The sequence below is a fragment of the Marmota flaviventris genome, chromosome 7, assembly GCF_047511675.1.
Source record: "Marmota flaviventris isolate mMarFla1 chromosome 7, mMarFla1.hap1, whole genome shotgun sequence".
NCBI classification, from domain to species: Eukaryota; Metazoa; Chordata; class Mammalia; order Rodentia; family Sciuridae; genus Marmota; species Marmota flaviventris.
Window position 1 is genome coordinate 15,436,956 of NC_092504.1, and position 24,241 is coordinate 15,461,196.

The 24,241-nt window shown below is 33.2% G+C and overlaps 1 protein-coding gene across 3 annotated transcripts in view; it reads left to right on the forward strand.

Annotated features, from left to right (window-relative positions):
- Slit2 (slit guidance ligand 2) overlaps nucleotides 1-24,241 on the forward strand; it is a 331,792-nt gene that overhangs the window by 217,105 nt on the left and 90,446 nt on the right. For 2 of the 3 annotated variants that reach the window (XM_027936326.3, XM_027936338.3), the window contains exons 6-9: nucleotides 1,066-1,137; nucleotides 6,642-6,713; nucleotides 9,395-9,558; nucleotides 12,280-12,418. In XM_027936326.3, the coding sequence (XP_027792127.3) occupies nucleotides 1,066-1,137; nucleotides 6,642-6,713; nucleotides 9,395-9,558; nucleotides 12,280-12,418 (447 nt within the window). Of the gene's footprint in view, nucleotides 1-1,065; nucleotides 1,138-6,641; nucleotides 6,714-9,394; nucleotides 9,559-11,314; nucleotides 11,327-12,279; nucleotides 12,419-24,241 lie in introns of all 3 variants that reach the window. The other variant, XM_027936332.3, reaches the window with a different exon arrangement.

The window sequence follows — 24,241 nt, forward strand, 5'->3', positions numbered from 1 at the left end:
ATACAGAAGTCTTTAATATCAAAAAGAAAGAGCAGTGGGAAAAAAAAGCAAACCAGGGTAGAAACATCCTCTCTCTCTCTCTCTCTCTCTCTCTCTCTCTCTCTCTCTCTCTCTCTCTCTCTTTCTCTCTCTCTTTTAAAAATTAACACAGAGTACATAGACTATTAGATAAAATTCATTTGTGTGAATTATGTATTTAGAATATACCTATGCAGCATTTAAACTTTTTATTATAGTTAAATTTAGCATTTTAACAATTTGCCTGTAGTATGTGTTTCTTAGTGTTTGGGACTGAGATTAGCATCTTGGAGAAAAGCAAAACTCTTATCAATTTCTTAATACATAAACTTATTTTCTTGGAGAGTGATATAATTATGAAAGTTTCTTAACTCAAAAGTGTGCTATATTTATGCTGCAGAGAATTTGCAAATAATGATAAAGAATGCAATTTATAAGAATAGGGACTCTTAATATAAAACAACTGCTAGCTTTCTAAAGTGTATTGAGGTTAAGGATAGGGAGATGTATGGAATGTCATTTCTCTTTCTCGATTTGGAGTTGTGGAAGGGAAACTGCTTTTAAAGGAACGAAACCTAAAAGTACTCTTGCTCTTCCTTGCCAAGGATAGTGAAATTAACATGCAGCTGGGCTTCTCTGATAAATGGATTCTGTTAGGTCACTGAGGGGGTGCATGTGACATTAAGTGATTTACAGTCCTTTACCTTAATGAAATTGTTTCAGCAAGATGACGCTGAAAGCTCTTAATGGATAGCTTTTCTTGATGTAATGAAATTGCATTCCTATGGCATTTAATATAAGGTGCAGTTATTATTTACTGGAGCTTTCCAAGGGCTGCTATTTGCACAGACAGTTCAGAACAAAAAGAGATTTCAGTCGCAGCATCCAGAGTGGCCAGAATGGCTTGTGACATTCTTAAGCAGATGAGTGTGTCTGTGAGAGCGTTTCAGTTAGTGAGAGCTTCACAGACCCTTCAGGAGTCTTCCTGTCACCTACCCTTGCTACCGTTTATTCCTTTTACATATATTCTTCTAATCTATTTAACAGGCAACTGGATTACAACCAGATCAGCTGTATTGAAGATGGGGCATTCAGGGCTCTCCGGGACCTGGAAGTGCTGTGAGTATAGCTTTTTGCTCTTACTCATTTAACAGGAGCTTTGTGTCTTTAGAGTGGTAACATGGGACCTATCTGCTAGTTTAAAACAATGTGTCAAAATGCTCTCCTAGAGAGATACCTTAAATAACTCTTGATGAATACAGAAAATCAAGAAGTATATGTGCAAAATCTTGCATGTCATGTGTATACAATTAGAGAAAATTTCATATCTAAGACTCAAATTGTTCTCTTCATGATAAAAATATTCTCCTAGGAGCCACACGATTTGTGAGGATTCCCCAAATTGCTAAATGTTAACATTAAATGAATTTTGTAGGAACAAGAACATCAAAAAGTAAACCTCTTAGTAACTGATATGTTGGTATATCTTCTAGTTATTGCACAATGAAAGAGGTGTTTTCTCATTTAAAAAACAATTTTTAACTGGTAATTCAACATTGTGTCTGTAAGGTCACTTTGAAATCTACTTTTGATTTTAATAAACCGCTCACTAGGTCCATTTCAAAGTCTTCACTACTGACTTTGTAATGTACAACATACAGAGTTGAATTATAATTGGCATCCTCTCTTTCCTTGCTGGATAGGCATATCTGACAAAATCAGAGGCAACTAAGTAATCTCTATTAAATTTTGACTTAGTAAAATAATTTTCATAAATAACTAAACAAAATTCAATATTGATGAATACTGTAGTTACTAAAGCACTACACGCCACCTGTATGTTTCTGAAAATTTTTGTAAAAGATTCGCATTTCTAGATTTTTAAAAGTATAGAAAATATTTTCCTATACTTTGTTTCATTCTTGACACAACTTTCTCAGAAATCCAATTTGAACTAAATGTGAAGGGGTTTTGAATTTTTAGTCCATTTGTTGGAAGTTGTTCAGAAATAACTAACCTATCCCCTGGAAGAAAGGATTTGTTGCTTTTGAGTTTCAGGAATGAACTAAACTAAAAAAAAAACAAAAACAAAAAAACAAAACAAAACAAAACAAAAAAACTAGAATGGCTTATGTTAGAAATATTTTATCTGTGATTTTTATTTTTATTGCAAGTCAATGTGTAGAATTTCTAGCTGTGTCATGTACTGAGCTACTATTTTGATTTATGAATGAATGAATTGATTGAAATAAATTTTGAAATACAAAATTATTTACTAATTTCTAACTATAAGAGAGATCACCTTTATCTGTTGATATCAGTCTAACTTTTTCTATAAGGAAAACATTCACAGTGCTTATGTACATTTTTAGTAATAAGGCCAATTTTCAAATCATGCACCAGAGTCATTTTTAACATATGGAATTCACTCTTGCTACTTCAAAGTCAGAACAATTAGAATGCAACTATGATATCATGGCAGTGGCCTGATGTCAAACTCACAGTCAATGTCACTTAACTTCATGTATGAAGAGACTGCGGCAAGAGTTACTTCATGGAACAGAGCTGATCAAACCAAAGAATCTGTGATAAGTCAGTGCTTCTAACTAGATACATGAATAGTCCCAGTTGCTATGTGAAAAATTTGTTAAATATTTTGGTTGAATTAAATCTCATGAAGAACTTTGTTATTCTTATTAGGTAAAAATTCTTCAAACTTTATTAGGCATGGAATCATATATGTATACATATTACATATGTATTAAGTATATATCTATATTGATGTTAGATATGTATGTGGGGAATCAGGGGAGAACACCATGCCAGGCACTGAAGCCTTTCAATCACAATATAATAACAATATATGTGCTTACTTACTATTGACAGAAATGATTATTTCTGAAAGTAGTAAGGTTTTGGAAATATAATCAACGTGTACAATTGTTTTGGTCATCTTAGCAAAATAACTAAAAGGTGACTTAAGCAAGAACCATTATCATGAAGTATATCAAAACATGACAAATGGAGTGATAACCAAAGAATGATAGTTCACAATATTAAAATAGGATTCCAGAATGATGGGAAATATCTTAAAGACCTTAATATATATGCCTCAAAGAGATACATCATTACCAGAACCTGTTTGCTGAAGAAAATACTTTAACTTACCAATTGATATAAGAAAATGTGTCTTTTAAAAAGATTTATTTTTTTATTTTGAAAATTCAAGCAGATATTATTTTAATATGCATATTAACTTTTCAAAATCTTCACACTTTAAATGACCTTTAGACAAATTAGTTTATAAAGAAATTAAAGCAAAATTGGATGCAGCACTGAAAAAACTACCATTTTGACATCTTAGGCAGTATCTTTCCCTGTGGAACAATGAACAAATAGGATCCTGCACATTACCTTAAATTTCAGATTCCCAATATTTGGGGATTAAATTTATTTTAATTGAATGGACATATGAACATGTCACTATACTGAAGCCAAACAGGAGAAGATGGAGACTCACTCTGGGTCACTGATAGAAATGTTCATTGTGATAGAGATTGTGAATGAAGTTCAGGTAACGAGAGCAAGGAGGTAATTCGGCACTTGTGTGTTCATGGGGAAGTGACATTTCATGGAATTCTGTTTAGGAGAGATAGAATTTACTGTACATTTTCTTAATATTCAGATACCATCTCAAAAATAACTTTGGAAACTTTTTATTTTCTGGGGATAGGTCACTAGACTCAGAAATGAATTATACCCCTTGACTATATTTAGGATGTGTTTTTTTCTTGTCCAAAATTTGGCATATTTTAGTTGAATTGAAACAGCAATTCATATCCATCAAATACCAAACTTTCTGCCAAGTATTATGCTTGCTTGTCACAAAGGGAATAAGAAAGACTAAGTCACAATCCAAGTGTGAAGGTACTCCATGACTCTAAAGGCTAACATTCTGCATTTACACACCAAGATGTCTTTTGTTCTAGAATATATTCTCATTACAAATAGAAAATCTTGATTTTGAGCATGTAAGTAGACTTACACATGGGTGAAAGCATCCACAAATAAATAAGTTTAACAGTTAATTTCTGTTGTTTTAGAATTGGAATTGAACAAAACCACTTCGTACATGTCCTCATGCCAATAATACAATTTACTTACTAATTTTAAAACTAACTTAATTTTGTCATTTTCACATAGTTTTTAATCTAAAAGGTTCTAGAATTTCCCTATGCTAAAGTGCTGTGAGAAGGCTGGGATTGTAGCTCAGTGGTAGAGCGCTTGCCTCGCATGTATGAAGCACTGGATTTGATCCTCAACACCACATAAAAAATAAAATAAATATAGGTATTGTGTCCATCTACAACTAAAAAAAATGAAATAAAGTGCAGTGGGATCTTTTCAACCCTATTTTTGCAATGTCAATATTATGCTCTGCTAGCACAAACACTGAATAAAATACTAAGATAATATATCACTTCTGTTGCATTATGTGAACTAGTATTTTGAGAAATGGTTTCAAATTGATAGTTGCATACTTTAGCATTCAATGAAAACACTTCTTTACATGGGAATTCGAGAAATCATTCTTTGAATTTCATGTGTCCACTATGTATAAGCTACCCTAAAAATATATTCCCTAAGTCATATTACAGAATGCCACATATGCTAAAAATTTTGGCCATATTAAATCAGCATAAATTTGAAGGAAAGAAAAGAGGTAATTTGAAAGCAAACCCCTCTGAACATTGAAACAATTGGGGAGATAAATCACAAAAATTTAGAGTTAATAAGATTAAGGACAGACAATTTGTTTTTCCTCTGGAGAAGTCTAGTTGTGATAAGATTGTGGTGGAACAGTTATATGGATGTATCAATAACATGTGGAAATGCAAAAAGAATCTATGAAGGGAAGAGATTGACAGTTGGTTGAGGTGGTGACTGAAGAGGGCACGACCTCTGAAGAAGACAAAAGGTAGGACTGATGGTCCAGGTGGATGAAATTTGATAGTGGAAAAGGGTTTGCACTAGGGTTTGAAAATTTATTTGCCAATGAGGACCAGGCAGGGAACGCAAATGTAAGAAATGGGAACTGGGTATAGAAATGCAATAGGAGATAGGGGTGGGGGAAAAAGAGAAGGGGAGAGAGAGAGATCAGACAGCTGGAGGTGGTGAGGACTTTGCTAAACTGGCAGTGATATCCTGTGTTGTTACAGCCAATGTTCAACTCCAGTGGACTGTCATCCTACTGCAGTGGGAGATTCTGCCAAACAATCCCATTTTTCCAAAAGAAGCCAGAGTGGAAAATTTCAGATCAGTTCCCCTATTTTTAAAATATTTGCCACTAACTGAAATATTTCAAACAATCTACGAATTGAGTGTATTTGTGCTAAGCTGAATATATGTGTGTGTGACCGCTGCAGACCAGCTGAGCATTGCGGTTATGAGTGGTGGCATATGGGATGTTCCAGCAACATTGAGGGGTTGACTTAAATTTCTCAGTGGATGGGCATATTGGTCACAGACCCATAATATTCATTGACTCTCTTTACCATCCAGTTTTGAAAGATGTGTAAGAACTAACCTGGAGATTTGAATTAAATCACTTAGGAAAAAATGACTGCTTTTTGTAGGACCTTTAAAAGATAGAATTAGTCAGCTAATGTTCTCCAAAAGCTTCTGGAATTTTCCTATGCTAAAGCAGAATGAGATCTTTTTCCAATGCCATTTTAAAAATCCTGATATTTGAACTAGGTTTCTCTTCTCAAATAATTTTGTTTTCAACTGATCTCTTTTCCCACCCTCAAAATAATAATAATATTGAATAATAATAAACTAGCAAAGCTCATGTTGGGGAAATATAGGAAAAATGTGAAGCAAGCAAGAGATATATTTATTTTCACTGTAACTTCTTTGACCACTCATCTTCCTAGTATACCTCAAGAGGCCATCATTTCTATCATGCTACACTAAATGGAGGACAATATGTGCTGCTGTGACTACAGCTGTTATAGTAAATGATGTTTTTTTTTTAATATACTGCTAGATAACACTGCTTCATCCCCACTTGATGCAAATATGGTGTCCTTCTACCCAAATTTTAGCAGCAGCCAACATCCACAGTAGAGAATGATTAGTGCAGTGTTCTAAGATGACACTAATGGTATGGTGTTGCTGCTATGAGATTTCAGTTGGAAAATTCAAGTGTATTTATTTACCCATGGGCAATATATACATGATACCTCTCCAAAGAAAGGTAACTGTGCAGTTTTTATCAACCATGACTGTCCTGTTAATTCTTTAACCCATTTCGTAAGTAGACATACATGCACAAGGTGCCCAAGGTGATATGTAATTAACCAGGATTGTTCCTAGAAAAGGATTAACCAGGATTGTTCCTAGAAAAGCCATACACTTGTAGTAAATGTCGAATAAAACCAAATATATAGTAATATGTTCAAGAATAAGAGTTGTTATCACTGTGAAATAGTGCATTTTCTATGACTTCTCCACCAGGTAGTTAGCTGTTCTACATGAACATAGTAGAAGTTTTTGACCTATCTAATATATAAAATGTTTAATTTCTTTCATATCTAAAATTTCTAACTTTTATTTTACAGCACTCTCAACAATAACAACATTACTAGGCTTTCTGTGGCAAGTTTCAACCATATGCCTAAACTTAGGACTTTGTAAGTAGTCACAATATTCATGAAGACATATTTAATTGATTAAGGATGTTCTTCAAGGGCGGTTTCTAATAGGCCAAAAACAGGACAATTAATTCATTATGGAGACAAAAAGGAAAGCAAAACTTTAAAAACAAATCTAGAAATGATACTTTAGTAAATGAACTGTTATTATGAAAATTTCCTTTGAAGTGTATGCATTAGGGGAAGCTTGGAGTAAAACAGCAACAACAAAAAAGTTTACATTGAGCTCTTGTAGAGGTCACATTTCATTAAGAAATAGAAGACTCCTTGATTGGCTGTCAAAAATGATAAATGAGAAATCTTTATGATTTTATTACTGCACTGCGAGCAGACCTAATAAAGCTCAACTGCTTCTCAGACATTCTTTGTAATGTAAAATTACAGCATCACCTTCTTGTGCTTTTATAATTAAGGTTGTGTCAGCATTTATATTTAAAAATATCTTTTCAGGGGTTAAGATGGGCACTAAGATACTTTTGGTGACTAAATATGATTTTGTAACAAATTATTAGGTATAGTCAACTTTTCTCTTAAAAAAAATTATTCTTTAAAGCTCAGGATGGGAGTATTTAGTTGTAGTATTTTCACAGGTAAATGTTATTTGAACTGGGTTTCAAAATCACCTTGACCTAAAAATATATTACATATAACATGTGTGAAATGGTTAAGAAAAAAGCCAAGGCAGTGCACTTCTTGAGGATAAAATGTTTTGAAGTCAGGCACATTTGTTTCGATTGGATTTTCAAAATGTTTCTCATCTTATAAAATCTTATAACTGAAAAAATATTTATTTTTCTCTCTCTAAAAAAATTTATGGAGGGCTGGAGTTGTAGCTCAGTGGCAGAGCACTTGCCTCACAAGTGTGAGGCACTGTATTCGATCCTAGCACCACATAAAAATAAATAAGTTTGTATATGAGTCCATATACAACTAAAAAAAAAATTTAAAATCAGTTGAATTGCTAGCTTCTTAACGAATTCAGCAATAGCAAATTAATATCATCTTTTTCTCACTTAAATCAAATTCTGTATGTGATAATACATCATTATAGTTCCCTTGGAATATGAGTTAGTGAAAATAAAGAAATTATAAATGTATATGAGCATAAGTAAATTTTGTTTTCTTGGGGCTATCAGATTGAAACTAATATATCTTATTAATAGTCCAGTTCACTCAAACTATAGTTTTAAAACATTAGTTTCTTATTTATATTAGTCAATTTTTTTTTAAAAAAGGCAACTGATCATATTTTCTGTCTTTGCAGAATTGAAACTTGTAAAAACATCCATTATCTACAGTTCTGATAATGTTCCTTATTTTTTTGTAGACACACACTGGTTTGTCTCACTGATCAGCTTTTTAAAATTTTATATCCTTTTTCTCATTCCAAATTTATGCACACCTAATTGGAATCATTCAGTGTGGTAGATTTAGAGGGAAACAAGATTTGAAACAAGAATGTGTCACTGTGGCATCCAAAGAGTAGCACTTTGACTTCTAAGCAAACCAAGCCAGAGGTCACCTAGCTTTCCCAAAATATAATGTTTTGTTCAGGGGCATGGCTTCTCCTTTTGATACAAAACAGTCTGTTCCCTATCCAAAGGCTCAAGGAGAATGTAAAGCAGTCATTTAACTTTAAATCCCCTTGCTTTGGTTGGTTCATTATTCTATACTATCACTGCTACTTAAAAATTCCATTTTTATAGTCCAATTATCTTTCTGGACTGAGTTCCATGTTTTACTATCCATTACTGTTATTGGGTTAGAATTGAACACATCAGCTAAAAAGGACTAAAATGGTATTACTATGTCATAGATGATTCTGGGAATGGTCCTTTGATTTATAGCTTTGAATATCCTTTAGTTTGAGAAAACATAAAAGCCAGTTTGAAGTCATTTACCTAATTTAGTGGATACATTTGTCAGATATTTTATTAATGGAGAAGTGCCATTTGCCACTTGGAAGCAATCCCTGATCTTGTATGGATCTTGCCAACCTAGATGGGATGCAGTTCCTTCTCTCCCAGCCACTTACGCCTTTTAATTTCAGTCTGTGCTCTTTGGGGATAGGTCCCCAAGAGCCAAAATCAGCTAATCCCTTTTCTGTGATTAAACACAAAAAGAAGGAAATCAGAATAGGGATTTGAAAAATAAGCATTTTATGTTGAATTATTATTCTGTCTTGTTCAGCAAAAAGTGGCCTGCTAAAAGGACTTTGCAAGCAGTTTCTATAGAGACTAATAATGGCAGGACTTACTGATACTTCTGACGGAGAGTCACAGCTTTTATAACTTGTTCCCTTCCCTGGCTCCCCACTCCCCCACATCGGATCTCCATTTGCTCTCAGCATGGTTGGAACTGCAGAGCACTTATCCTTGAACTGATTATTTTCTCTTTACCCATTTGAATGAACATAAGCAAAATAATTTTATTTATTGTCCTTTTCCAATTTCTGTGTATTTGTTTAGCTCAGGATAAAGAAAAGGACTTGATTCTGTGCTTGTGAGCCAATTTAGTTTTTCAAAAAATAATTAGACTGAAGGTTGGTAAGTTTAATCTATTTCTATATTAGGAAATAAGGATATATTATAACTAATGTTTCAAGTTTTGAAATGACTATCTTCTGTTTTCTTGCTTTAATCTTCTTTCCTCTCATTTAGCCGACTCCATTCAAACAACCTGTACTGTGACTGCCACCTGGCCTGGCTTTCCGACTGGCTTCGCCAAAGGCCCCGGGTGGGCCTGTACACTCAGTGCATGGGCCCTTCTCACCTGAGAGGCCATAATGTCGCAGAGGTTCAAAAACGAGAATTTGTCTGCAGCGGTAAGGGAGAAAGAACAAAGATGTTCTAGTATTTCTGGCTGCTTTTATGTAAAGGGATGTAAAGAATGCATGCTTCCAAGGTTTGCGGGCTGTTCACTAACATGTGGGAGCCTGCACTAATCACTCTACAGAGAACTTCTTTTATAGCAATGATAATAATCTGTCTTAAGGTATTTGTACATGATTGGCAACTAATAGTTATTTGTCCCTAAGATATTTCTGATTTTATTTGGGGAAAATATAGGAAATTCCTGGATTGTAGTTCTACTTACAACATTTTATCTTCCCATTAGGTAGCAATTTATTTATTTATTTATTTATTTATTTATTTATTTTTATTTTTTTTTGGCAGTTATTTTTTTTTTAATTTTTTATTGTTGGTTGTTCAAAACATTACAAATTTCTTGACATATCATATTCCACACTTTGATTCAAGTGGGTTATGAACTCCCACCTTCACCCCATACACAGATTGCAGAATCACGTTAGTTACACATCCATTGATTTACATATTGCCATACTAGTGTCTGTTGTGCTCCGCTGCCTTTCCCATCCTCCACCCTCCCCCCTCCCCACCTCTCCCCTCCCCTCCCCTCCTCTCCCCTCCCCTCCCCTCCTCTCTCTCTACCCCCTCCACTGTAGCAATTTAAATCTACTTTTATATTAATAACTGAAAAAGGTTTAGCTAATCCTAGACCCCTGCTTAGAAATTCAGAGAAACTCAACTATAAATGCAAAGTGATGAAGTATTTTTGTGTTAAAAAATATATTAATAATTCAGTTTTACTTAAGACAAATACATGACTTGTTTAAGTAACAAGCTGAAAGCAAAAATAAGATGTGCTATGTAAGATAACATGTGGCTAGCATTTACTGAGTTCTGTTTTCTCTGTTTCACATGTAATTATGTCATTTCCTGTCCAAAACAACCACAGGAGAATGTAATTTTATCTATGTGTTAGAGATTAAAATATGATGAAAAATAATCTTCAAGTTCACATGGTTGAATCCAAGGGTCTTGATCTAGTCGGTATACACACACACACACACACACACACACACACACACATCCATATTGGTACATAATGTATTTTATACATATAGGTCTAGTTTTGCTTCAGGAATAACTTGAAGATATAATAAAACAATTTTTATAAAATACATATGTACTTGGCTCTCCATAGCTGTGATTTATTTCTTCAATCACAGATTCAACAAAGTGTGGATTGAAAATATGTGGAAAAAAATTGCATCTGTACTGAACATGTGCAGATTTTTCTTGTGATTATTCCCTAAACAATACAATATAGCAACTACTTGCATAGCATTTATGTTGTATTAGGTATTATAATTATTCTAATGATGATCTAAAGCATAACAGAAAATGTACACATATTATATCCAAATTATACATCATTTTATATAAATGGCTTGAACATCCACAGGTTTTGGTATTCACAGGGGTTCTGGAACCAATACCCCAAAATACAAAGGGACCAATGTAATGTATAAATAGTTCATGGTTTCTGAAGGAGTGAGGACACATTGCTAGTACTTTATTCTATTTTATTGTTACCTTTTAGAACTTTGCATGTATTTTTCCATACTTTTTATGATCTAAAATAGTTCTCTTACAATGTTATGAGAAGTTTTCAAGAGGTCTGATTGCTTTTTAAAGAATTAAAAAATGAAATGACTAACAATTCGCTACTAACCACTTTTTTTCTCTCTTCACTTTTTCCTCCCTGTTTTCTAGATGAGGAAGAAGGCAAGTTGAACTTTCTTTTCTAGACTGGTAACATTGTTGTAGTTTGAGAGGTTGTCTGGAGGTGCAGGGTTAGCAGGTAGCTCACAGCCTCTTGGCACACCAGCATCGCCAAGTGCCTTTCCCCTGCAGGTTGTGAGGGCTGTTTCCGCTTCCTCCAGAAAACCTGCTTGCTACGGTCCTGCTGGCGTTCTGTCCTTCATCTTTCAAACAGAAAAATCTCTTTGCAAAGTGGTTTTGTTTCTAAAAATTGACTAGTAAAATATATATATATATATATATATATATATATTTATGGTCAAATTTTAAATCATGTGTAGCAAGCAAAAAGAATAATATAGATTAACAATTGAAGAATGACTTCAGACTATCTATTATAATGACTTCAAAGAAAGCAGTAATTTTGAACCTATTCAGACATCAAACTTAGTATTATCTAATTTTCCTCCCACTTTATTGGCATACAGTAACTTGAGCAATGGTATGTCTACCAAGATGGGAGTTTTACATATTTGTTTCTCTTTCTTTTTTCTTACTTTCTTTTTTTTTTTTTTTTGTGAGACAAAGTAAATTAAACTACATAAATTTGGAAAAAATCAAGCTTTATTTAAGCTTATTAAAAATGAATAGAGATTAATCTGAAGTTGCTGCTTTTTTTGGAACTCAAAACTTTGAATAGAATTCTTTTCTTGAATATGAACTTAGCCTCTCACAATTTTTTTTTTCAAATTTTGAAAACTGCCACTTTCATGACCAGTTGTCAAAATCTCATTTGCTTCATCTAATAAATGTAACTGCATGTTTCCTACCGTACATTTTAGAAATAAAGGATGTTTTGTAGTTGAGCATTTAGAGAAGTTTGTTTCTGTCACATATTTTGCTAATTGACCTCAGTCTGAACGTTTCACAATTATGAAATTTGGGAGGAGAAATCTAATCGTGTGTTTCTCTTGTAGGTCATCAGTCGTTCATGGCTCCTTCCTGTAGTGTGTTGCACTGCCCGGCTGCTTGTACCTGTAGCAACAATATTGTAGACTGTCGCGGTAAAGGTCTCACTGAGATCCCCACAAACCTGCCAGAGACTATCACAGAAATGTATGTGCACTGCGATCTTTCCTATCCCTCTACCTCCCCACTGAACAAACCATGATTTTTTTTTAGGAGATTCTGGGTTTATTAAAGGCACATCTGATCAATTAGCTTAGACAAATGTTCTCTTCAGAAGTGTATTGACCCTTACTCTGTTTAATTAAGTACCTTGTTAAATTGCCTAGGATTTTTCTCCATAGGCAGAATTAAAGGAATACATTTAAAGGAAGAATAGTGCTTTTTCTTCCCCTTTAAAAAAAAAAGTGTTCTTAGGCTATTTAGGGAGAAAAAAGAGATGTACCTAGTTCAAACTTTGGGGACCGAATATTTGCTTTTGTCCTTTTCTAGCTTAAAGCAGTAGGGATACAAAGAGGGACTCAGCTGGGAAGAATAAACCATAGAAGCAAGTTAACAAGATGAGGAGGTCCTGACTTCTCAAGAGCTCATGTTTTAAAATGAAGTTACATTACTTTGTTGGAATGGTTAGTCCAATGCACACTATAAAATGGATATTATGATGTCAAGTCAAGTCCCACCTCCATCAAAAACAAATTATTTTGATGAAGTAATGCATACATATTTTGCATGCAGCTGCTGAATGCATTTCTGTGTTCTTGCCAGAGATAAGTCATGTGGAAAAAAACAAGGTCATGTAAGACTTAAATGGAATGCTTTTACCATCCCGAGAAGGAAGCACTAGGGGGATCTTTACCTCAATATCCATTAATTAAAAGGCTCCTCTAAACACCCAGCCCATCATATCATTGACCAATTCTAAGTCACAACTCAGTAAATGATTTTTTAGATATTTTTGATTGAAGTAATAATATAGAACCAACTTCTTGTGAAAGGAAAAAAATAAAGATAAAAAACTTTTTTTTTCAAAAACTGTTCTATATTTTTAAATTTCTATAATAAAGTAACTACTCTAGTTTATTTGAGCGTAACCTTAGTTTAGAAGATCCACTGCCATTATTTCAAAGTAATGCACATTGAATAGTATGCTCAGAGCTTTGGAGCATAAGTCATAATACTTTGCAAACTCCGAAATCTGTGAAGATTTGACACATAGCCCAAATAACATATGCATGTGATGATAGTATTTGCAGCAAAGTTTTAATTGATGAAATAATACGTTAACTATAAGAACGATTTGTAGATATTTTTTAGTTGAACATTTAAAGAAGTATAAGGTCTGGTTTGGGAAGAGTCACATAATGTTCCTTGAAAGAGAAACATCAGAAAGTAGAGGAAAATGGTAGCAGTGAGTGAAATATTTGAGAGATTGTATAGTTGATCCTAATTAGAGTAATAGGTTCACACTGAGGCATCATAGAAAACAATGTCCAAAGAAAGACAACTGCATCTAATTTTAAAGCTGTGAGATACAGAAGGCTTTTAAGTTCGGTTGGAAAAGAGGAGATATGATGAAGTTGATAGTAAAGAGACGTGGTTTTTGAGTAGGAGAATTGTGTGTTCATCATCTATCCAAGCACGAGGATTATTAAGTAAATAATGGCACCATGAATTTTTCTGAGTTCTTCATTATATGACTAGAAAATTTGATATCCAATTTGATAACTTGAAATGAGGTACAAAGTAAAAATGTTATAAGGAATGAACACAAAGTTGAAGTTATTACAGAGGGCAATAAGTAGAGGGCAAGACCCAGTCAGAACACTTCAGCTAGAATTGCAGGTTTGCCTGCCATATACTGACTCTGAGACAGGGCAAGTTACTTATTGTCTATGAGCCTGTTTCTCCATCTGAAACTAAGTGTTCTTATCAGTTTGAAATGAAATCATTAACACATAGAGCTATATATGCTTAGCATATAGTAATTTTTCCATAAATGGTACTTCATTCCTGGAAGCCTTCAGGGGGAGGTAAAACCTGAGTTAAGCCTTGAAAGAACAATAGTGAGTACAAATACAGAGATGATCAAAGGGCTTTCAGAACTAGTAGTTCATCAGGAGCATCACAGTCAGGATAAAAGGACACAATACAATAAAACAGGAATTCATTTTGACTGACATTTGATGTTGGACAGTGTAGAAGAAAATAAAGTTGGAAACAGGTTGCAGCCATTTCATGGAGGGTCTTCATACTGTTCACATCTTAGACATTACGTGGGACGCATTTAAACACAGGAGTCTTAAGTGAGTCTTTCAGATGATTTGTCTGGTAGCTTTGTGTCAGTGATGTGGCAAAAGAAAGGAATGTAATACAGGAGGCCTCTTAGGAAGCTGTTACATTGATCTGCAAGAGATGCCGGAGAGCAGGAGCTAGTGGGGAACAGGAGGAATAGTGGAATGGAGACGAATACAGTACCTAGTATAGGAGCAGAATTAATGGGAGTTGGCATTTGATGAGATGAGGGAATAATGGAGAAGGATGAACCAAGATGATGCCAGCCTTCCAAGCACAGGTGATGGGGAAGTGGCAGTTCTATCATTGCATGTGAGGAGCTGAGGAGCAAAACCAAACCTGGCAAGGGACGTGAGGGTGGGCTCAACCTGTGAAGTATGGAAGTGCCAATGGCTCTGCTAGAGGTGCTAAAATGATGTGACCTACCTTAGGTCCAGAGCAAGACAAGGACCAGGGGCAAAGATTTTGGAGTAGTTAACCTAACAAAAACAAAGGTGATATTTAAAGCCTTTAAGTGTCTAAAAGAAGAGCAAGAGAAGACCAAGGGCCCACCTACGTCTAGGAAAGGGAAGTGACAGGGAAGGCAGGAGGGGGCCTCCAGGAAAAAAAATGATCTGCTGAGGGAGGCAAGAGACTGCTTCGAATAAACCAAGCTGTGTTCTGAAAAGCAGTCCTGGAATTTGATCATCATACAGAGGATCTACTTCTAATAGGGTGATAGATAAGTCAGCCACTTTTCAGAGTGTTAAGAAAGGGAATGTTGAAAATATTAGAGATGGCAGGTGCAGAGAAATTGGAAGAATTTGAGAAAGGATTCTTGGAAAACAATGTTGCTCTGAAGAACAAACGTTTCAAGATGCAGAAACCTGTGATTTTAGAAAATAAGAAAGAAAGAATGGAGTGATGAGGGTGTGAGAGTTAAATAAGATATATATGGGAGCAAGATCTTCTGAACACAAGAAGAAAATGATCAGATACAATCATAGGAAAGGAGAACAAAAGCAGTTTTATAGAGTGACAAAGGAAGAATAAGTTACAGAAGAAATAATATAATGTATTGATAGCAAAATGGAATATTTGAAATGGTTTATCTTAGGCAGTCTGTTTTATTTTTTAATCTCGGGGCTTGTCTTCTACTTTGTATAATCTATAGATTTTATGTAATGGTGGAATTGAGTAGTATGGAAATCATACTAAATAATACATCCCATTGAGTTTGCCCATATTGAGGTGGTGGAGTATCAGATAAAATTACCATGAATTAAATATATGTGTAAAGATGAAAGCATATTTGAAGCTGTAGGTGAATTTTACTTTCCTGATTATTACATTTATCAGCTTTATCAGTAGAGCATCTTAGTAAGAGAACATATTGATCTTTTAACACAAATGAGGTACGTTCATTCTCATTTATTATAGCAACATATCTTACTTCCTTAGTGACTTATTTTTCTCATTACTGTTTTATTTTTATAAGAATAAAGAACATAGGAAAGTTTAATAAAATGGAAATAAAATTATTATATGACATATTTAATATGCATAAATTCCAGGCTTTTAATACCTGATGAACTGAAAATTATAAACTCCCTTTATACTATTAAAATATTTAAATTATACTATTAAAATATTTAAATTATCAGTAGAATTCCTTTATTTCATGTCATCAGATATTTTTAATAGTGAATTGTTTTTCTGTTGTGTGGAATATCTTTATTTTTGCAGCTTTCTCATAATTCTAAAAAAAGTATGTATTTTATGTACTGTAGAGAAGTGATCAACTCTTATAAATCTAGGTACATAATCATGAGAGTCTTTATTTTTCTTTTTCATGTTTTCAACTACAGAACCATTCTGTGGCACCTGCTAAAAAATTATTTGTTAAGCCATAGAAGAAAAATATTCTTTTAAAGACAAAATTTGAAGAAGGAAAAATAGAAAGAGGCTAACATGTATCTAATAACTTCCATGTAGAACGCTGCACAAGCATCATATAATTTCAGCTTCTCATTGTCCTGTTATGGACTATTTATTAAATTAAATTAAGTTAAATAGAGAAAATAATGCAGAAGAATGTGTTAGAAAACAACTGGTAGATTTCTCCACAAATCCTCTTTATACTGATGATTTTGCCTTGGTCTAGGATCTGCCTCCCTATTTGTGGACTAAGATTCTGATTTTGACTACACTTAATTATCACATCTTTTAATTATATATTTATTTTGTGGTTATTTTTTAGCATCTGCCTTCATTGCTAAACTGTAAGCTCTATGAAGGCAGAAACTAGTTTGATTCTGATCACCACTGAATACCCAGCAACAGATTTAGCACCTTCGCGCATGGTAGACACTTGATAAATATTTGATTAATACCTATTGGATGAATGGATAATTTTAAAATTTAATTAAACACTTAGCATGGGATTTATCCTGAAAAGATATAGCTATACTAATATTTAATAAATAAAACTATAAGAAACAGCCTATTATCTCCCTGCAACAAAGTTGTACTTTAGAAGGATTAAAGCAGTAAGAGAAAAGTTATACAAATAAAATGTTTAATGGCATTAGCTTAAATGGGGCCTGGATATTGAAAATTAATTAAGTTCATCCATTCCCCATAAGGGTTTGGATTCCACTCTTTACATGTTTCCAATATTCTTTTTCTTTATTCTGAGCTGACCAATTCAGCTTTTAATCACTCTGCTTCTTCTTCAGATATGAATCAAATTTAACCATACAAATTAGTCTTGGCCATCTTTCTCTAAAGTCAAATTTTCTCTCAAAGCAGACTATAGACCTTTATTTCAAATCTCTCAATCTCTCAAACATTAACCTCTTCCATTTTGGTGTGTGTGTGTGTGTGTGTGTGTGTGTGTGTGTGTGTGTGTGAGAGAGAGAGAGAGAGAGAGAGAGAAAATGAAAAAAGTTAGGAAGGCTAAATTGTCTTCCATTTTAGATTTACCTGACCACAAAGCCTACCTTTCTGGATCCCAGTATAAAAGAAAGGCAGACTAAACTTGGTCTTTGTGGGAAAATGTAAAAGAGAAAACTGAAAAAGTCACAAAGAGAGAAAGATCAAAACTTAGAAAAACTGAAGGGGAGAAACTTTTAAGAAAGTTACCTAGCAAAACTGAGATCTGTTTCTTTTCACTTCATATCCATAAGCTATGATAATAATGTCATCTTTCTTATTCTCTGCATTTCTCGAATTTTCTCGGTATAGACCATACCACAGTTGAATTTGATATTTTTGATTAATGTCAAACTCTCCTACTAGACAGCAAGCTTGATGTGGGCAGTACCATGTTATTTTTTCTCACCACTTAATGCACCAGTACTTCTCAAAGTGTGAGTTGAGATAAGGACAGTGTTGACAGCAGGTGGGAGGAGTCTTGGGCCCACCATCTGGAGATCTCCTGAGTCTCTGTTTTTCATAGTTAAAAAAAATGACAAAGGAATATGAATCAAATGAAGAGAGCGTAGATAGAGAAAATGTGTAATGTAAGATAAAATTAGGCATAAATAAAGATAATGTTTTTGCCCTGGAATCTTCCTATCACTTTGCTGCTTTAAACTCTTCTGGTGAAAACCTGTTCTCAAAGGGGTTGAGTGCCTCAGGCAAGTCCGGACACAGTCAAGTCCGTGGCAACAGAACCCTTAATAGCAAATTGATTCTCTGTGTATCAAACTTTTAATTCCTTCAATAACATTTTGAGGCGTTAAGATTTTATATACAGGCAATGGACTGTCATAAAGCAGACATTTTGTTCTCTTCAATCCAGGGATAGACTTTTCTGTGGCATAGCACCTTTTTTAAGTTGTTCTACAGAAATTCCGTAAATCGTGGAAAATACTTAGTGAGAATGTGGGTTGTGATAATTTAGCAGGGCTTATTTACTCTGCGGCTGCTTTTGTTTATGGCTGGGAAGCCACAGTTTTTTGTTGGTTTGTTTTGGTTTCATTCGTCTGAGAGATCAGGGAAAACTTCAAATTGTGGGAAGGGGCAGAATTATGGAAGCAAACTTCTCAGGCCTAGGTCTTTGGCATTCCTTCTAATGTCTTCAAAGATGCCTTACAGATTTTGAGAAGTTATAATAATTTTATTGGAGGTGCAAATCAAATGGATAAAATGTCAAGGGAATTCACTTACCCTATTACACTACTGCAATAGTAAAGAAGGCTCTTGAAAGAGACTCCTAATGATGGTGATTAAATATGAGCTTTGGGGGTACTTTTATTCTTTTTCTATACTCTAGATCATCATATGTATAATTAAAAAGCAATGAAAATAGCAGAGTTTCTTGAACACTCATATGATTACAACAAATTATGATACTGAAGACAACTTTAGAAACTTTCTTCTTCTCCACTTTTGTCCAAATATTTCCTCTTATATATGTTTAAACCTTTTACAGGCTATTTATGCATTTATACTTTCTGAAATACTGACTCCATACTTCTATTAAACAAAATCTAATTTTGAGTCCATACGTTTAAATGTGTTCAGACTATCTATATGTAGGAGTGTGCAATTTAGATTTGATCAACCTTTCCATTCTGTATTGACTGATTTAAAAGAATTACAAATATGAGATCAAGCATGAAGTTTTAATTGTTTAGTGTGCACTTAACAAAGTTCCACCTAATTGCACAGCTATCATGCTATGTAACTAGTTGTCTTTATTTTAATTATTCAGATTTTTAAAAATAAATCTTAAATGTAAATATGCTATACAGTTTGCCTATATTTTATAGTATATGTACAATAATTTGACTTTACTATTGATACAATATTGATAAAATATTTAATTAAAGCAAATTATATAAAAATTTTTAGGTATATTGTTATGAAAAAAGCAGGGTATCATCTAAGTTTGCTTGGTTAGTTAGATTGATAATTTCCAAGTGAAAGTGTTTTCACTATGAAAAGATTTTTCCCTACAAAAATATTTAAAAAGTAATTTTAAAATATTTTAAAAAGTGTTTCTATGCAATGGAAAGTAACTTTATGGTAAAGGAAATTAGGGTAATTCTATTTCCATGCACAGTTATTCTAGTGCACTTCATTCCTGGAGCCCTTTTTAGCAATTTGCAGCTTTACTGTGTCCTCAGACTTAGGGTTCTTCTGATCTACTCATCTAATTTCCCAGCCTAGAATATGGCTTTGGCGTTATGTATTTTACACTACTGTGCTGTTCAGATTAACTAATATCAAAAACTCTCAATATTTATGTTTATTAGAAATACATATAGCACTTTTTAAAAGTCTTGCATCATAATTAACACCTTCTTTACGGAAAAAAAATTTGCAAAAAATGTGATATGGTCATTTGACTTCCTACTGAAACAGAATGTGGGAAATTATGTATTCTTTAAAGATTATCAGAAAACTTTTTATTTGGGGGGGGTTGGAAAATAGTTTTGTTAGTGTTTTATGTCAATTTGTCTTCAGAGAAGTAGGGAATTGGAGTTACAGTATGAAACTTTGCTTTGAGTTTCTCACAACAGCAGAAACTAGGTAGTATTCACTAAGTACAATAAAAGGGCTAGTTATTTTTCTATTGAATCATATATCATTTTTCATAGAAATATTATTAAATAAGTAATCTTAGCATCAAAATAAAGCCATAATTAATATATATGTGCAAGTCAATATATTTTAACCATGATTAAGTGCACACATATAATTAGAAAAACAAAATAGTAATATTTCATTACAGATATTTTTATGAGTAGTCATAAAGTCATTTTATGTAAAATAAACCTTTCACACAAATATTATTCACCATTATCTTTATTCTTTCATGATTTTGTATTATGTTTTCTGAAATTTTCTTATTGTGATTTCATCAGAAGGACCCAGAAAAAGACATAATAACTTACCTTTCTACAAAATACAAAGCACCAATTCACTATTTAGCATCAAAAAGAGAGTCCTGTAGTATGTTCCCGCAGAATAAACATGTCTCATTATTTTTAGTTATCGGTAGCCATACAAAGCACTACGATTTTGATAATTCCACAATGAAATTGTGTACGGAAAATTAGTTTTGCATATTGAATTCTACTTCTAGGTCCATAAGCCTTAGTTGATTTTGCTAGTAATCACTAGAGTATTATTTTAGCAGAATTCTCAAATTTATATGCATATTTTGAGCAATCTTTAATTGACATTTAAAGAAATAGTTGAATAATTATTTTTAAGTGTCTGTATATATCCACTACCTGCAAAGAAACTCTTTTTATTAAAACTTTGTACTTATGATAAGAAAATTATTTTATATATGTTTTTCTCAACTTATTTCTTATTTATAGCTAATTTCACAAAAAGTTACATGTATACTATATATATATATATATATATATATATATATATATATATATATATATATATTACATATGCATATCATACATACACACAGATGCTTGCATGCATTTTTGTTGATTTGGATGATCATTTATTTAGAAAGTTATAATGACTTTCATATAAGAAACTGAATCAAAATTTTATAATATTTATTAAGTGAAAATGAGTCTAGTGAAATTACAAATGAAATGGAGGGAAGGGCATACAAAAATGACAAGGGCAGCAATTAATGTGCCCAATAGAAATGAAAATCCCAATTAGTTTCTCTTTAGAAGTCCAAAGAGAATTGGGCATACTGGTACATGTCTGTAATCCCAGCCACTCAAGGGGCTGAGGCTGGAGGATCACGAGTTCAAGGCCAGGCTCAACATTTCAGTGACACCCTGTCTTAAAATAAAAAATAAAAAAGAATAGGGATGTAGTTCAGTCATAGAGCACCTGTAGTTTCATTCCCCAGTACGAGGGAAAAATAAAAATAAAATAAAAGAAGAAAAAAGTTCAAACAGTCTGATGAGTACTAGTGCAGTAGAAGAAAAACTGGTAGACAAGTAGCATTTAAAAATATATACATATTTGAATGCCTACTCTGCATCAAATACCATGAGTGAAAGGACACAGTCTCAACCTTCAAAATATCAACAGTCCTGACAATTGAAGCTTTACACAGACAAGATTTTTAAAACTATATAAGAAGTCATCATGCACATGGAACATAGAGAAAGGAAAACCATGCTCTGTCTGGAACAATTGAGAAACCTTCAGGTTTGAGGATATGTTTTGCAATCAGAGAAACTAGCTTTCCAGGGAAAAATCCTGTGTAAAATTCCAGAAAGGTGAGAGAGTGTGTGAGTTTGGGGAAAATTAGAAGTTTGCAGTTGTTAAAATATGAGTGGAAGCTGAATCTGTGAGAAGAACTGGTCCAGAGATGACTCGATGAAAGAAGGGTTGGCACAGAGAGTAATATGATTAGATTTGCTGGTTAGAAAAACCACTGAAACCTGGGGCAGGGAGAGCAGGTTGGAGGAAGGGAGCCCACCCAGAGTGCCTTGGCCACAGTCTCTACATGGGATAATGAAGGCAGACTTGAAAGCAGAGGAGATGGGAAGTTATTACCGAAAGTGATTCTATCACTATTGTAGTTGATCCCCTAAAACTTCTACAGGGAAAAAAAAAAAAAAAAAGGAAACCTCTCACATATAAAATGCAAAATGTGTCGATTTTGTCATAAAATGAAGACATCTGGGGTACAAAGTGTTGCTCAATCTTAGAATGAATGAAATTGTCGTTTATTTTTTAACAATTATGTTACAGATTTATGGTTCATCAGCTAGAAAGACTAAGTTAATTCCAATGCTACTCACGATCACAGTATTATCTAGATTGAGGAAAAAGGTAATAGATAATTTGAATAATTTGAAGAACTTAGTGCAGAGATGGAAGAGAATGGAGACTATTATTGGCTCGTTGAGTGATAAGTACTTTTTAAAATGATATATAAAAATAATTTACAAATGTTTTAAAAATAAAAACAATTAACACATGTGAGACTTAGCTTAGTGCCTAATTCATAGTTAAGTGTCCAATATGTTGTAGTTATTTATGGAAAAATGAAAACAGAACTGTTGTTTTTATTTCTTAAATTGATAAAAAAAATTGTATATGAAAACTGTGTTATTGACATTATGAGTCTATAGTCTATCCTTAATTTGGTGAATCCATTTGTTTTTGCGGTAAATCTAAACAATTTGATTATGTATGCATATATGTTTGCATTTAAATATGTGTCCACATGTATACTTGTGTGGGCATTTTAATACCTATTCAGAAAGTGTGTCTGCCTTCAAACACAAACACACACCTGTATACACATGCACATGTGCACAAACATGCAAATCCACACACATTTTTTCCCTGGGGTAAATGTTTAAAGACCCAAAGAAAAAAAAGAGGTCATTTCTCTTCTATGAAATTGTCAACCGAATTTACGCTCAAGCAAATATATTCTAGAATGACATCAGAAGAAATAAAAAAGATTAAGGAAATGGATAATTTTCAGGAACAAGTCATCCCAAGATAGGGATGACTGATAATCAATTAGTATGGACACAGTCCTAAGGCAAAAATGCTAGCTGTATGCAAAGCATGTCCCTCTGGAGGCCAATATTCACTCAGCTGTTGAAGACATTTATTAAACTTAGAATGTTCTGGAGACTGCTATAAGAAAAAAAAATAATATTATGCTCTAAAATATGCTGGGTCCTTCTATATAGGGACATATGAAGAATTTCAGCAACATGCATTTACTACTAAAGTTGGAAGTAACTTTCCAGAAATATAATGTGCCTACTTTGGAATTATTATAACTAGGTAAGAGGATCCCTAATGTTAAAGGAATATTGATGTTTCTTCCTTTTTCAAATGCTGGGCTGAGGTTTTCTATGATGAAAATATATTGGCTACATTGAGCAATTTAAGATTCAGAAGCTGAAGTCATTGCACCTCCCCTCCCCTCGCCCCATTAAATTCATGTTCTATTCTCTGGCAGCTGTTTTTGCCATTTATGTTAAAAGCAGATGGAGAAAATGCAAAGAACTGTCAGTTTTATTGCCATGTATAATCAGCATCTGGGCTGTATGTTTCAGACACAATCAATCTAAATTCATATTTTACTGGGTTTGTAAAAACTTTCTGAGCTTCTAAGACAGTCTTCAAATTATAGAAAGTGTTATAGTTTAATCATGTTGATCATAGAAATTAGAAATAGTGTGTATTGTAAGTACATGTGTACATGTTTAATATATAGTTATCTGCAAAATTGTACTTCTAATTGGTTTAAAAATATTTGTTTGGAACCACACATATTTATTTCACATTAGAGAACAAATCACGAAATAGCTTTTTTCTTTTATGTAAGAGTATGTGTTGCTAATATATGTTGTAGATATTTTAATCATATAATGCTATATATTATGTATATTTATATATAAATACACATATTCTCAAATTTTAATTATTTTACTAATTTTATGGTGAAAAATGCCATGTATTTTTTTACATCTCATGTACTTTTTACCAAAACATTATGGTAAACTCTGTTTTCTCCATATTTCACAAAGAGATGCCAAAATAGAGAGAAAGAAAAAAGCTTTTATAACTAATCAATGACAGGTTCAGAATTAATCCAAGTCTACATAAGTCCAAATCTTATACTTCTAATCATTAAAGAAAATAAGTTAAAAATTTACATGTAAACACATATAAAAAGCATTTAAAGAGGTATTAAGAAGCACTGTGGAAGATTTAGCATGTAAA